Source organism: Saccostrea cucullata, unplaced genomic scaffold, assembly GCF_032062105.1.
Source record: "Saccostrea cucullata isolate Sc308-1 unplaced genomic scaffold, CSIRO_AGI_Scuc_v1 ctg944, whole genome shotgun sequence".
NCBI lineage: Eukaryota > Metazoa > Mollusca > Bivalvia > Ostreida > Ostreidae > Saccostrea > Saccostrea cuccullata.
In genome coordinates, this window is record NW_026931427.1 from 401,329 (window position 1) to 416,690 (window position 15,362).

Consider the following 15,362-nt stretch of genomic DNA (forward strand, 5'->3'; position numbering starts at 1 on the left):
TCAAAAGATATGGGCATAGTCAAAGTTTTTGTGGTCAAACAGACAGAGGACACAGAAATAACTGTATCTTTTGATTCTAGGAAAAAAAAAATTCTTTGACTTTGATGAGATGCACATTTGGGCATCTCAAACACCAAAATATCAAATACAATGGATAATAATGATATACTGTAAATCTGGAAATTTTTACATCGATTTTATTTTGCGAAATCGGGTCAAAATGATGTTGATTAATTTTTATGTTTCAAAATTTTGCAAATTACCACTGCTTTGTTTACATTTTCTTATTGGTAATTTATTTTTAAGAAAAATATTTTTGCGAATGCAATGAACTCGCAAATTTGTTAAAAATTTATCTACAGAAAAATTTCCAGATTTACGGTACCTTATTAAAGTGATTTTGAAGTCTCATTGAGTTTGAGGTAACAATGTATGACTGTATAAAGATATATCAGACAAAGACAGGTAGATAAATGTAAATATATACCTATGTACAGAAAAGTATGGTGAGCTTATGAAATACCAAAAGCATATTCTGGGAATGTTGGGGCATAAGTAATACATTCAAAAGTGACTGCAACTCAACAAGATACAAAAAATAAGCTCTTTATAAGCAAACCTCCAGAAAAAGAGTCTAAAAATCAGAGTGAGGGATCCTATGGTGTGGTAGGGAATTCATACAAGCGTGTGACTAGATTAATTTTAGTATATATAATGCTGCTACAAGTGAACCTTTAGAGAACTGAGAGTGATCTGCCCATTGATATAAAATACATCTCACAGTAAATAACACAATTAATATTTGAAATGGATTAAAAATTCTTAACATTATGTATGCCTAAGGATAAAGTAGCTCAAAACATAATTTGCATGTACAGTCATTTTGAAAGTTAAGAAAATAACGGTGATTTCCACTTTGACTGTTTTTTTAACAGTTTTTCTCCTACGGCAGGTGAAAATGAACCAGATCAGTAGGAACACCTTTAGGTGATACAGATTTCTCAAATTTAGAGGCATGTTTCATAAGTGTTTAGAACTTCCTTAAAAGCCACTTAAAACCTTCACATTTATCGTTAATATTAAGGGCCCCAGGCACTTACTCAAAAAATATGCATTCACTAAAAAAAATCTGAAGTACATGTATATAAACAATGTAATACATATTTATACAATTGTAGGAATAAAAAAAATGTAATCTACAAAACAGAGACCATTATAAATAGACAAGTAGAGTTAAAATTTATATAATATAAAGCACCAATATCTATGTTTAAACATATAGACTTAGTAAACCATGCATTTGTATAAAATTAAAAAAAGTACATTGTACTTACATTTCTTAAATTTTCATTTAAAGTTTCTCATATCAAATTCCAAAATACTTTTAATTCAAAAATAGCCTTTGAATTTCCTTGCATCCTTGCATTAAAAAAGGGAAAAAAAACCCAATACAAGTAAATCTTGATAAAAATATATCAGGACTACCATGAATATACCCTGCAATATTTCCTTGTTTTAAAAAAAATTAATATTTCTGGCATGTGATATCTCTAATGACCAAGTACCTTCACTGCTGAAAGGATATTGATACTGTAAACTTTTATAAAAAAAAACATTTTAATTGAGGCCATATGATACAAACTTTTTTCATAATAGAAATTTTCAGAGAAAATCTACAATTCTGAATGTTTAAGAGATTTGTAATATTTATCATTTACAACTAGTATATAAAGTCAAAAATTATATACCAAAACCATGCATCCAATTTATTGTTTGTATCATCTGACCTTACTTACAGGTTATAAAAACGTTTTTAAAAAAATCTACTCAAATCTTGAATATCTAAATAGATGATGCCAGATAAATTTGGGAGTGAGCAGCACTTCATTTGGGGCCTTATCAGGAATAACAGCTTCTTTGTTTGTGAAAATTTCCTTGTCCTTTGCGACTGAATGTCGGCCATAGATTCTCGTGTGATACAATAAAAATTCCATTAGGTACATTTCCTCTGGAGTAACATAGTGGAAAGACACGGTGAACTCACTACAACAATCAGGGCCCTGGATAAAGAAAGAAAATCTCTTAGTCGTATTTTTTCCGAAAATAAACTTATATACATGTATAGGGAAACCTTTACCAGTAAGATATTTTTCACATGAAACTAATTTTTATGTTTCAAATAAAGGGGGATGACTATTTTTTTAATTTTACAATTGGCAGTGATCAATTAATCAACATACCTTGCCATATAATTTTTTTAAAAAAACTTTCTCAATTAATAATGAGATCTTCAATACCTTCAATACTGTAAAAACATAAAACATATAATCTGATGATAACCACATAATTAAAATTGGCAAAAAAAAAATAGTTTTGTATTTACCGTGTTGTAGGGCCTTGAGACGTAGTAAATCTCCCCTCCTTTATGTCCATAGAAAGCCCTCTCAAAGCCAAAAGGATGGAATGCTTGTCGTCCCTGAGTATCAACAGTGGAATAAATTTTTACGCCGAGGTTTCCAAAACACCTCCCTATATCTAAATCCTCGTCCTTCCCCGAGATCTCACATTTCCCGGACACTTGAAAACCTTCCTCGTTAATCATATCCAGGGCCTTTCTATTTATAGCATATCCCGCACCTCCCGACAAATATCCCTGCTTTGTCAACAGTCTAAACTGGTGCCCCAGATAAACTGGTACATGAGATTCATGCTTGGCCAAAAGAAGGCGTAAATTTTCCATGATGATAAATACGTCATCGTCACATTTGAAAAACCAATCATAATCATTTCTATAAGTTTTGTACAGAGCTATGAGTGTTTTTACAGTTTTGTCTGTGAGGTAGCTTCTTCCCTCTTTTACATCCACTTGCATGGTGTACAAAGTAGAGCTAGGCTCGGGAGTCACAAAAATTAGTTTCGTACATCGGGCTCCCCATGTGTTGTTCACGGCTACAGCCTTTGTCTGCATGTTAGCTGGCACTGTCATGGTGTAGCAGAGAATTCTCAACTTTCTGGCTTTCTCATCAAGATAGGACTTTTCTCTGTCAAGATCTGGAAGTACAGAAGTGTTCATATCATTTATTATACATATTTAAAAATACTCACAAAAAGTTGAAAGATCTTCAAAAAAAGAGACTAACTTAAAATTTCTAGATTAGTGTACTTTGAATTCATTTAAAGTTCCATGCAAGGTTTGATGGCTATATATGATTGTGAAAATTGGCATCTTAAGAGCTAGTTTCACTTTATGCATAGAATATCAATTACAAAATTTTTATCTGAGAATCTAGCTATTTGAAAACAAGCTTTATGAAAATGCAATGTTCTTAAATATTGCAGAAAACTGGCTTATTTGACTGCCCACAGCATAGATTCAAAATACAAGCACAGCATAGCCTTCAATCCAAAAATTAAAACATGCATATGTTTCATGATCTTCAGAAACAATTAAATCTTTTGTTTTGTGTTTTCATATTTTAGATCAGAGGTTGTGTTCTATATGAAATTATGGAAAAAATAGGCCCATGGTTCACATTGCTCACCTGAGTAACTTTAACCATGCTGATCTTCACCAGATTTTCCCCCTTTTAATACCTATTGTTGACAATCTTAAGCCCAGGTATAAAGATTTGAACAATTTAGAAAGTATACTACCCCAGAATGCTTCCACATGATGTTTCAGCTTTTCTTGCCCAATGGTTCTTGAGAAGTTTTTAAAGAGATTTTTCTATACATTGATGTAACACTTGGATTACTTATTGTGGCTCCGTCCTAACCATGGGGTCATGAATTGAACAATTTAGAATCTACACTACCCCAGGATGCTTCCAAATAAGTTTCAGTTTTTCTGTCCCAGTGGTTTTTGAGAAGTAGATTTTTGAATGACCCACTCTATTTTCATCTTTTTTTTATCATTTCCCCTTGTGAAGGGGCTAGGACCTTTATTTCAAAACATTTAAACTTCCCTTTACCCTTGATGCTTTGTACCAAGTTTAGTTAAAATTGGACCAGTGTTTCTCAAGGACAGATGATACAAACAAATTTTTTCTTTGAAAAAGATTTATTATCATGTCACAAGTTTAGAAAAGTTGATGGTTCTTAGAATTTTTTCTCCGAAGAACTGGAAAATGAAATAGACTTGGAAAATATTAGTAATATTTCAATGAAAAACAAATATACATAAATCACATTCAGTAAAGGTTTACAGGTGAAAATAAATTTCAGAATATGTTATCTTGGTGCTAAAAGTGTAATATAAACTTTAGAAAAATATACCAAGCCAGGTGAATTTTAGGAGGAAATTTAAATGTTAAAAAATTAACAATATTACAAAGGCTGATTTTAACCATTTAGCTTTTCCTAATAAAATTCACCTGGCTTGGTATATTTTTCTTAAGTTTATATTACACTTTTAGCGCCATGTTAACATATTCTGAAATTTGTTTTCACCTGTAAACCTTTACTGAATATGAATTAGGGAATAACTATCTTCTAATTTGGTATTTGCGACCGTTAATGCTGATTTAACAGTCGCAAACTGAGTTTTACCGGCGACGCGTAAGCGGAGCCGGTAAAACGGGTATTTGCGACCGTTAAATCAGCATTAACGGTCGCAAATACCAAATTTGAAGATCAGTTATTCCCATTCTAATGCAGTCCATGCATTTTGTTTGTTGTTTATGTCTTATTTTGATGAATTTCGTTACATGAAATACGTCACGGAGCATTGTGTTTTGCATCGCTCTATTATGACGTCACAATGAAAAAGCTTTCTGTCTCATTAATGCTCGTTTTACTGCTTCAAACATCATGCATTAGCCAATGAAAAAGTGTTTTACAAAACAATTGCATTAGAATTGTCTATATTTGTTTTTTCATTGAAATATTAATAATATTTTCTAAGTCTTTTTCATATTCCAGTTCTTAGGAGAAAAAATTCGAAGATCCATCCACTTTTCTAAACTTGTGACATGATATTAAATCTTTTTCAAAGAAAAAAATTGTTTGTATCATCTGTCCTTAAGAAGAATTTGAAAATGTGAAAAGTTTACAGACGGACTGACAGAGAGACAGCTAGGCGGAGGACAGACAACAAGTGATCAGAAAAGCTCAGGTGAGCTTAAAATGGTTCAACTTTTGGCCAGAAAGTGCCCTACGTGGCCCTTGCTCTTTGATTGCATGGGGTCTTTATGTACATGTAAATGTACTTACATATTTTATCTCTCTGCTTTATATTAAGGAAAAATCTCTTCACAATTTCCAAGTATTCTAAAAAAAAAAAGATCATGATCATTAGCAAAATACACAAGAAATCCTCAAAAAGTGAAGAAAATTATCACTGTTTAATTATGCATGTACAATGTATAAACATTTTAAAATAAAGCTCAAAGACTTAAATAACTGTATCTACATTGTAATTATATCTCAACCACTAATCTCATTAAGTTGTGAGCTGTTGAAAATTAATAACTTCAACTTACATTACCTTCATATATTGTAAAATTTCATTTGAATGCATGTAAATTTGAAATAGTGTTCATCTTACTAGTGCTAAAAATCCTAAGCTTATCCGTATAAAAATGAAATTTATACTTTTTATGGCCTTTGTAAACCAAGTGCAATCAAATTTAACAGCAACAGTGTAAAAGTTTCAAAACTGGTTGTTTGACATGATGTTAGCTTTACATTGTAACCACTGAACTCTTTGATAAGAAAAATGCATTCGAACTAGTCTTGAATTTGGCCTAGGTGATCTAAATATCATAATTACTTTTGCCATGACTTCTGAAATCTTTACATTATAAAACATCCTACATTTATCTCGAGAGTTCTCCAGTGCTACCAATTAAGTGAATATGTGGAAAGAGGAACACATTCTCATCATGGTAGAATAACACAGGCTGCTATAAAGAGACAGAATTCTACTAAGGAGAGAGTGAAGTCACACAAAGAGGTATATAGAGGTATATTGGAGCTTACACTGTATAAAAGGGTTCTATAAAAGTACAGTCAAATTTGGTTATACTGAACAGGGATTTACCATAATCCTTTGTATATCGCAGTCAGCATAAACATGGACATGTATTTTTAAGAAGTACAGTCCTCTATAAAATGAATTATTACCTATTATATGAACATTTTTTTTTCTCAATTGAAAATATATTAGACCAGAAAATACAATTTATCGTTAATATCGCTATGCCCAGGTCAAAACATGAGACCCCTGCAAAAAATACTTAATAGTTTTCTTGATTAACTGAAATTTATTATGAATTATTTACATCGGCTGAATATTTTCTCCTTTATTTCATAAGAAAACCCATTGCGTTAATCACTGCATGAACTACAGTCGGCATATCGCCTGTACAGATTTCTTGATCAGTGGCTGTTCCATCAATGAAACGTATAAAAAAGTTCGCATCATTAATACAATAATTAATCTTTTTAATCTTACTTTAAATGATTATTTAAACATGTAGATATAAATATAAACAATAAAATGTCTTTCTTTGTTTGTTATTACTTGAATTAACGGTTGCAGCTATTGCAGAAAAAATTACATAACCCGCTTACGTGGGTTATGTATTTTTCTGCAACAGCTGCTTCCATTAATTCCAGTAATAACAAACAAAGAAAGCATTTTATTGTTTAAAAGAATTGTCGGTCATATCACTCAAGAAAGTCAAGATGCCATTTCAAAAATAAATCTGGACCATCAAAGATACTGCAATCAGGGGTGACAAAATTACTACAATCATAGACTGAATGGTAAGAAATGGGTGGTTTACCCACATATGGCTTATTGAAAACCTGAAAGTCTTAAGTAACTATTCTTTATATCAGCTATATCAGCAATCAGCCTTCATAAGATACATCTATACATCTTACTAAGAGGATTTTTTTTAGTGTTACAGTATAGTGTATTGTTGTAATTAATCAACAGAAATATTTACCATGTTTACAACTGTGTTAGTTTTTTGTGTGAAATTACAACTAAGAATCCATAATTAAAGAGGCTGTTATTGAGTAAATCATTGAAATGTTAAAAACAACAACATGATGCCTAGTGGCATTATTTAGGGAGTCTAAGCATTACCATGTGATTGAGATACAAAAGCTGAAACATCTGAAAAAATAATTAAACTTCAACTCAAAGAAAAAAAAACAACAACACAATAGACATTTAAATAATTATTTAAACATGTTAAATACTAAAAATATGGTTTACTGAATAAATTAACTGTTACCCTTTTCCCATTTTTTTCACACTGTGATTAACATCAGACCTAATAGAAACCAGAAGTCTCTGATGAGACTGTAGCTCTACTGGTCTGAACATATAACAAGTGAAGAGTAGCACTTGGATTTGAAACTTTGCAACAGGCAGCAATTAATAGAATTATGCATCTCAGTGTCTTACTCTACTTGTGTGCCATATTATATTGAAATCAGACCAAAACTTTAGGAGGAGTAGCACTTTGAAAAATTGATTACAGACAGATGGGACAGCTAGATAGACAGATGGATGACGGACAACTCACCATCGCATAAGCTCTTCTAGTCTCTGTCCAGTAGAGCTAAAAATGCCATCTATAATTCACTGATTAGATTTTCAGCATAAGCCCCTGTTATTGCTGTTAAATTTTTAGAAGTAGATATTGTTGGAATTAACACATTATATAAACACATAAAATAATAAGCAAACTCAAAATTTAGCAGCAAGCATTGTCTTAAACTGATTATAGCAATTTTAAAATAGGCCACTAGAGTTTTATAAGCAAGTACAAGTTAATCATACCTTAGAAAGTGTAAAAATTAGCCAAATTAGCTAAAACATAACTTCACTTGGAATTAAAGTAAGTACTTTTACAGATTTTTAAGTTCTTGTCATATTGGGTATTTTACAATAGAGTCTACACATACTAAACTTGCATGAACTTTAAAGAGCTACGCTGAATAATGCATGCAGGAGTTATTGTGTTACCAATGTTTTGGTCAATGATAAATATATACTGAACATGCTGAATGGTATACCATTATCTTTGATAATCAGATCATGTGTGTTCCTAATTCAAATTAAATACAGTTGAACTTTGGTGTCTTGAAAAATTGATCTTGCATGAATGTCCATGGATACATGATAAAGAAATTGAAGTTTGACCCATTTAAAAAAAAATATGTTGTAATGTCTTTATCTTGAGGTCTCAAAAATCTCAATTTTCCCAGATAACATCCAGTTCAAGATATCAATGTTTGACTGTATTTTGATAAGGAAGGGGAAGCCAGAGTGGGTCAGAGAATATTTGACATGTCCATTTCAACTAGCATTTTTCATCAAATATTAACACAATGCAAACTATTAAAATATTATAGGATTAAACGTTCTTTTTGAAAAATTTATCGATGTGTAAACTCTTGACATTTTACTCACAAACTAAATAAAAGTGCGAAGCACTTTTATGTTAAGTTTGTGAGTAAAATGTCAAGAGTTTACACATCGATAAATTTTTCAAAAAGAACATTTAATTCTTATAATTCCAATATCGAATTTTTAAAAATATTTAAATTATTTCTCTTTGAGGCCTCCATACAATCCGTTATTTTGGACGGCGTAGGAATACATTTTACCGTAAAGGAACGTAATCGAGATGAATATTTCGATAGAGTTCAACTTAAATTGTCAAAACAATCGATAAATAAACTTATAGCAACTAATCGAATGTTGTTTAAGTCAACAAATATCGTAATTACGAGTTTACTTCAGAATAGTTCGTCTTTGACCATGGCCATGTTGACATAAACAACAACTCTCATAGCGAAACTTGCAGACCGACGTCGCCTTCAATTTGCACTTGTTTATTCAAATATTGAGGAACATTATAGAAAGTAAATATGAATTTGATGCTAATAGGACAAGAGTTTGAGGTACGTTTCTTTTCCCTGTCAAAACGATACAGACTGAGCTTATTTTCTACGTATGAACGTTGAGACAGCGATTTTTAAAATTCACACTCGTGATCGGACAGTGATATAAACATTTTCACGGCGTCCATCAGTTAGGCAGTCTAGTATGTTGCCAGTTTTGTTTAAGCCCTAATTAAATTTAAAGTTTCTTGTATTCATTATTTAGCCAGCTTTCATTGTTTATACGATAACCTAGTAGTGTCATCAAGAAAGTAGTTCTGATTGAAAGAATTTATCGATGTGTAAAAATTTTCTGGAACGTGTTCTCGTCCAATCAAAACACAGGAAATCAATAGATAAAATGAAGATTGGAATTATATGCCATTACACTATCCATGAAAGAAAAGTATCATCAATATTTAGAATAACTACTTACTAAAGGTTTCTTTGTTATCTTCTTCTAGAAAACCTGTAATTTATTCAAATAAACAAACTTCATCACAAATAATTTGTATAATAAACAGTTGAATGCAATATATTTAACTCTAAATTAGGAGAGATATCTTGATTTGAGGGCTAGATTTTTCCCCTCATTTAAAAAAAAAAAATGGTTTTTGTTTTGGTGGTGTAAACCAAATCTGAAGCCTAAAAACTTCAAATTATTTAAAAAAAAATGATTTCTCCAGGCAACATATTCAATTAGAGTAGTGTACACATAATATAAGTGCATGTAAACAATGAAATATGCAGCCCCAAAACTGCAAAAGGATGTAATACCTGAATAACACTTAAACATACAATCTTCTGATCTTAAGTGACTAATTTACACCTACCTTTGTATATAAGGAAGATAAAAATGAATGAGGCTAGCAGGCCTCCTATTTTTGACTGTGGTAAGTCACGAAGAGGGTTTTTGCACCTTATCATCATTCTAAAAATGGAAGAAAAAAAAATTCATTAAACATTTTGTCTTCAGGTATACATTGCACACTCACTACCACTCTGTCCAAAATATAAAATCTTCACTGTCCTGAGCCTTATTTTTCTTACATGTTGTATTCATAGTATAAATTTGCATGAGGGAAATATGAGGATTTATTCAGCAAAGACATATCATGCTCCCTGACTGAGGGTTTTGCCAAAGTTGAATATGATATTTATTGGCTGAATAAATCTTCATGTTTCCTCAATATTCATGCAATAAATTATTTATTATACTGAAACAAACAAAACATAAAAAAATATTGTTGAAAAATGCACTAGGCATCCGAGGAGGTTGAATATGATGAAAGGCATGCTGAGAACAGGGAAATATTATACAATTATGGACTCTTTTGGTGTTGAATATGGTTTGTTATTCACCAGAAAAATATTCATATTGACCGAGGCGAAGCCGAGGTCAATATGGATATTTTTCTGGTAAATAACAAACCATATTCAACACCAAAAGAGTCCATAATTGTTTTATTATATAGTCCGAATTCGAATAGATAAGACATTGAATGCACTTTAATTTACGAACTTCCATTGTTGAAAATAAAAAAAAGTCTCCATATTACTGTTTCTAACCTCCGTGTTTTCCTTTCTGAGTTTCGCTATGCGTAACCCAGTCTAAATGTCAAAAAATAATCCTGAAATAGGTTTGAATAATTGTTTTCCTGCTCAGATACGTAGCTCGCTGTGGCCGTTGCAACCATTGTTTACAACGTTGTTTGATATTTTGATTGTGACGTCACAATGCCGTTGCACGCGCATTGACCCTCCGGTGAATACGGCCTAAAATCTGGTGAATATGTAGTGTTATGAACTGTTCGCGCTTGTATAGGTTATATAGGGAATATAAATAGACTATATAATAAAAAGTTTTATGGCCAGGTTATGTGATAATCTAGAATCAAATCAATCAGATGAAGTGTTGAATAGAATCATCATAATGAGGTGAAATATATTATTTTAGATAATAAATTTTAGGGAAGTAAGATTTAAAATTGTATCTCTTGACAAGCATGGTTATACTGTAAACCTGCCAGTACACAGTGTATATGAAAGGGTTGAAGTTATGTCATTTACATGTAGGTATTTTACAAATATATATAGCATGTATAGTGAATGAAAACTTTGATGGATTTAAGTCCCCTGTCCATTTTTTCAACATGTCCACATCTGACATTCGTTTTAAATATGAGTAATCCAAAGAAGCATGCATGCTCAGCTTCCTTATCCACCTAATTAACTTTTGTAATTCTTACCTGAAATTTTATATCTATCTACTATGTGCATTTGACATCTCTTTCCTCAATCAAAACAGTGATATTTTTGAATATCAAGCAACATTTCTTTTTGTTCCCCATGGTTTATCCTGGTCATTAATTATAAATAAATAGTTGATAACGAAGTTGGAACTTGAATGGATTTCATAGGAAGGATGAGGATTCAAACCTGGAAAAGATCAATAGAAGTACAAACAAGAAAAGGTAACAGTTACATGAAGAAAACAGAGACTAATAGATAGTTTTCGATGGGCCTGAATTTAGTAAGAGTTACTTCCCATTGGCCACCATACTGGAGGTCCAAATGCTCCTATTAATTCCTTCATTTTTCAACAAATTTAAAATTTCAATATATATGTTAATCTGAATTAGGAATCATTATTTTTCTGAAGTATATAAATTTTTGGAAACCTCCTTTATTTAAAAAACAAGAGGCCCACGGGCCTTATAGGTCACCTGAGCATCATGCAACAACTTTCAAATGATTGAATTTGTTTCATGTTTTAAGCTAGATGCTAAGGCATTCACAATTTTGGAAGAGGCACTCTTGCTCAACATAACTGTGTACTTAGTTAGTTTATTTAAAACCTAGGAGCAGAGAAGAAGATTTTCAAAGATTTAATGCATTTTCACTATATAATCAATAGAGCCCCGCCCTAACACCAGAACCCCTGACCCTGGGGCCATGAGTTTCACAATTTTAATAGAGGCACTCTTGTTCATCATAACTATTTACTTAGTTAGTTTATTTAAAACCTAGGAACAGAGAAGAAGATTTTCATTGATTTAATACATTTTCACTATATAAACAATAGCGCCCTGCCCTAACACCAGAACCCCTGACCCTGGGGCCATGAATTTCACAATTTTGGTGAAGGCACTCTTGCTCATCATAATTATTTACTGAATTAGTGTATTTAATGCCTAGGAGCAGAGAAGAAGATTTTCAAAGATTTAATGCATTTTCATTATATAATCAATATAGAGCCCCGCCCTAACACAAGAACCCCTGACCCTGGGGCCATAAAATTCACAATTTATGAAGAGACACTCTTGCTCATCATAACTATGTGCTTAATTAGTTTATCTAATACTCAGGAACAGAGAAGAAGATTTTCAAAGAAATAATGCATTTTCACAATATAATCAATAGAGCCCCGCCCTAACACCAGAACCCCTGACCCTGGGGCCATAAAATTCACAAATTTGGTAGAGCCACTCTTGCTCATCATAACTATGAACTTAATTTGTTTATTTAATACCCAGGGGCAGAGAAGAAGATTTTTAAAGACTTACTGCATTTTCACTATATAATCAATAGAGCCCCTCCCTAACACCAGAACCCCTGACCCTGGGGCCATGAATTTCACAATTTTGGTAGAGGACTCAATGCTGATTACAATCATACCAACAGTTTGACTGCTTGATGTCCGGGAGTAAAGAAGAAGATTTTTAAAGATTGCACTATTTTTAGTGGTTTTTGCCCCACCCCCCCAGGCCCCAGGGGGGCGGGGACCACGAAATTCACAATTTTTGTTCCCCTTCACCCATTGATGCTATATGCCAAATTTGGTTGAAATTGGTTCAGTGGTTTCAGAGAAGAAGCTGAAAATGTTTAAATGTTAACGCACGACGCACGACGGACGACAGACGACGGACAAAAACGGATAGCAATAGGTCACCTGAGTTTACTCAGGTGACCTAAAAATTATTTAATAAAGATTTTCCACCAAATATTTCTTCTATATTTTCTTAAACTTGGTAAGAGAAAGAGGAAAACTCACCTAGTCGACCTCCAACATGGTGGCCAACTGGAGGTAACTTTTGCGAAATTTAGGCCCATCGAAAACTATCTATTAGCAAGGTGTGTTTGTGTCTAGAGCTATGCTCCTCATGGAGTACAGTCTAGTTAGTCAACTTAAAACATGACTCAGGGCTCGACATTAACGCTTGTCCGCTTGTCCGGTACCATTGAAAAAAATTTCGGACAAGTGAATATTGCTGGGCACTTGTCCGATTGGACAAGTGATTTTTCTATGTAAAGAAGTCTTCAAATAATAATAATCATAAAAAACAATTTTTGTAAAATTTATCAAATAAAAACGGAAGCAGTACATAAACCTGAATTTCGATCCCGATATGAATCGCTATGTACAATGTAAGTTCACACTTAATCGGGATCGATGTTCATTAATTGCAGCCATACTATTGCATGGCGTGGATCTTATGACGTTTGTGAGTTTAAAATATATTTGATTGATTTTAAAGATTCACTTGCGAACATTTATGCTGTTGTCAGGACAGGAAATCAAGATAAAATTTTGTTTTATATGTGTTTGTCTTATTTATCAATAACAACACTTATAAATCAAGCACATTTAATTTTTTAATTGTTTTCAAGTTGACATAATAAGACATTCATTGAAAAAATTTCGGACAAGTGAAGTTGAAGTTCGGACAAGTAAATATCTTGGTCACTTGTCCGAATGGACAAGTAGGAAAAAAAGTTAATGTCGAGCCCTGCATGTTGATCTTTCTTAGTATTTAACATGTTTAATAAAACAATATCTAATTAAAACCACCTTTGAATAAATAATTGAATAAAAGAAAGCATTCAAATATTGTTTATCATATTATTCAGCTGATGAATGACTTATATTGCTAGGAATTCCGTATGACATCTTTTTTTTTTAAAAAAAAATTAATCATGACAAAGCAATGAAAAGTGTTAAATTGTCAAAAAAAGTTATCCTTATGATCCTGTATAATTTACATAAACGTGTGTTTGGCAATTTGCTAGGCTTACCAGATTCAAAGATTTGACAGTAAAAACTGGGCTTCTAAATGCTTGGTAAAACGTTGACTTAACATTAGAATATTAAGGATTACAAGTTATTTGGGTTTTTAGTTGTCGTGGTTACGATCAGGTCAGCTCGAGTTGAGTTGAATATATACTGAAAGGAAAAAGAAACGCAGGGTAGCATAATGTTCTAAAACATTTTGACCACATGACCGAAAATTACGAAAATTGGTTAGAAGAGAAATTTAGTTACTGTGCACCAAAATCAGCATTCAGAATTACTCAACCGTAAAATTTGTGACGTCACGTAGGGAAAACGCTAAAAAGCCCAAGACACGTGCAACTTGATAACGACGAGTTTGTCAACTAATCTTGTTGCATTGTTTGATGCATATGAGGTATGCACATCTTTTTTCAATATTAAGAGACATTATGAATTTCTTGCAATCTGGGCACAGTTTACGGAAGTTCAATAAGGTCTTGTTTTTGAATTGCATAATTAATGAAAAAGGCAACAACGGTTTACTAAGCAGTTTCTTGTAAATTTTCCCCCACAAAACTTGTTACCCGTTGTCAGAGAGGGCCTGGAATGGTTTTCAATCAACCATGACGATGACGATAACGCGAAACAGAGCCATGTTACGAACTGGTTATTCGTCCTGCCATCTCTTAAATCGCCACCTTACTACCACAAAATCAGCCATTTATACATTAGATGATTATAATCATTACATTCATACGAAATTTGAAAGAAAACAATTCCGCAATTTGATTTTTTTGGCCAGTCAACTTACTGTTTTATTCCTCTCACTGGCGCATGCGCGCGCCGTTTGACCTATTTTTTTTGCGTGGTCACCCATGCTAAATATAGCCAGGGTCTGAAAGTTAAACACTCTAATGAAATTCTATGCAAAGGAGAAATAAGGCTCTGACAAATGCACGGGAGAGACATTGAGGATAATGAGAGTTTTCGATTTTCACTTTTGGGGGGTATCGTCATTTGAGCTTCAGTAACTCATGAATTATTGGACAAAATCAAATGGGAATTTTGTTACATCTTTTTGAAGGATGATTTTAAAAGTTAGATATAAAAACTAAAAAATATTTTTAGAAAAACAAATCTAATTCACCTCAAAAGTTTACCCTGCGTTTCTTTTTCCTTTCAGTATATATAAAAAATGACAAAATTGCCAGGATGCTCATTACTTACGACTTCATTTTATAACAATATTGTACATTTAAACAACATATTTGTTGTTAAAACTATAACATTACATCCATATCGTCCCGTCCTTTTCTACTTTCAATCATTTCATTACTTTTCCGGAACTGGGTGGATATTTGTCAGCTTGTTCTTAAAATAACTCGATTCAAGTTTCTGCGCGTTG

The 15,362-nt window shown here is 32.4% G+C and overlaps 1 protein-coding gene across 1 annotated transcript; it reads right to left on the reverse strand.

Moving 5' to 3' along the window:
- Positions 1-1,823: 1,823 nt before the first annotated feature.
- On the reverse strand, positions 1,824-11,338 carry LOC134232585 (glycoprotein-N-acetylgalactosamine 3-beta-galactosyltransferase 1-like). Its single transcript, XM_062714570.1, has 7 exons — positions 11,154-11,338; positions 9,738-9,835; positions 9,341-9,373; positions 7,097-7,126; positions 5,212-5,268; positions 2,384-3,051; positions 1,824-2,060 (listed from the first exon to the last, which is right to left on the reverse strand). The coding sequence occupies exons 2-7, from the start codon at positions 9,832-9,834 to the stop codon at positions 1,824-1,826; spliced, it is 1,122 nt and encodes a 373-aa protein (XP_062570554.1). The 5' UTR covers position 9,835; positions 11,154-11,338.
- Between the last annotated feature and the right edge of the window lie 4,024 nt (positions 11,339-15,362).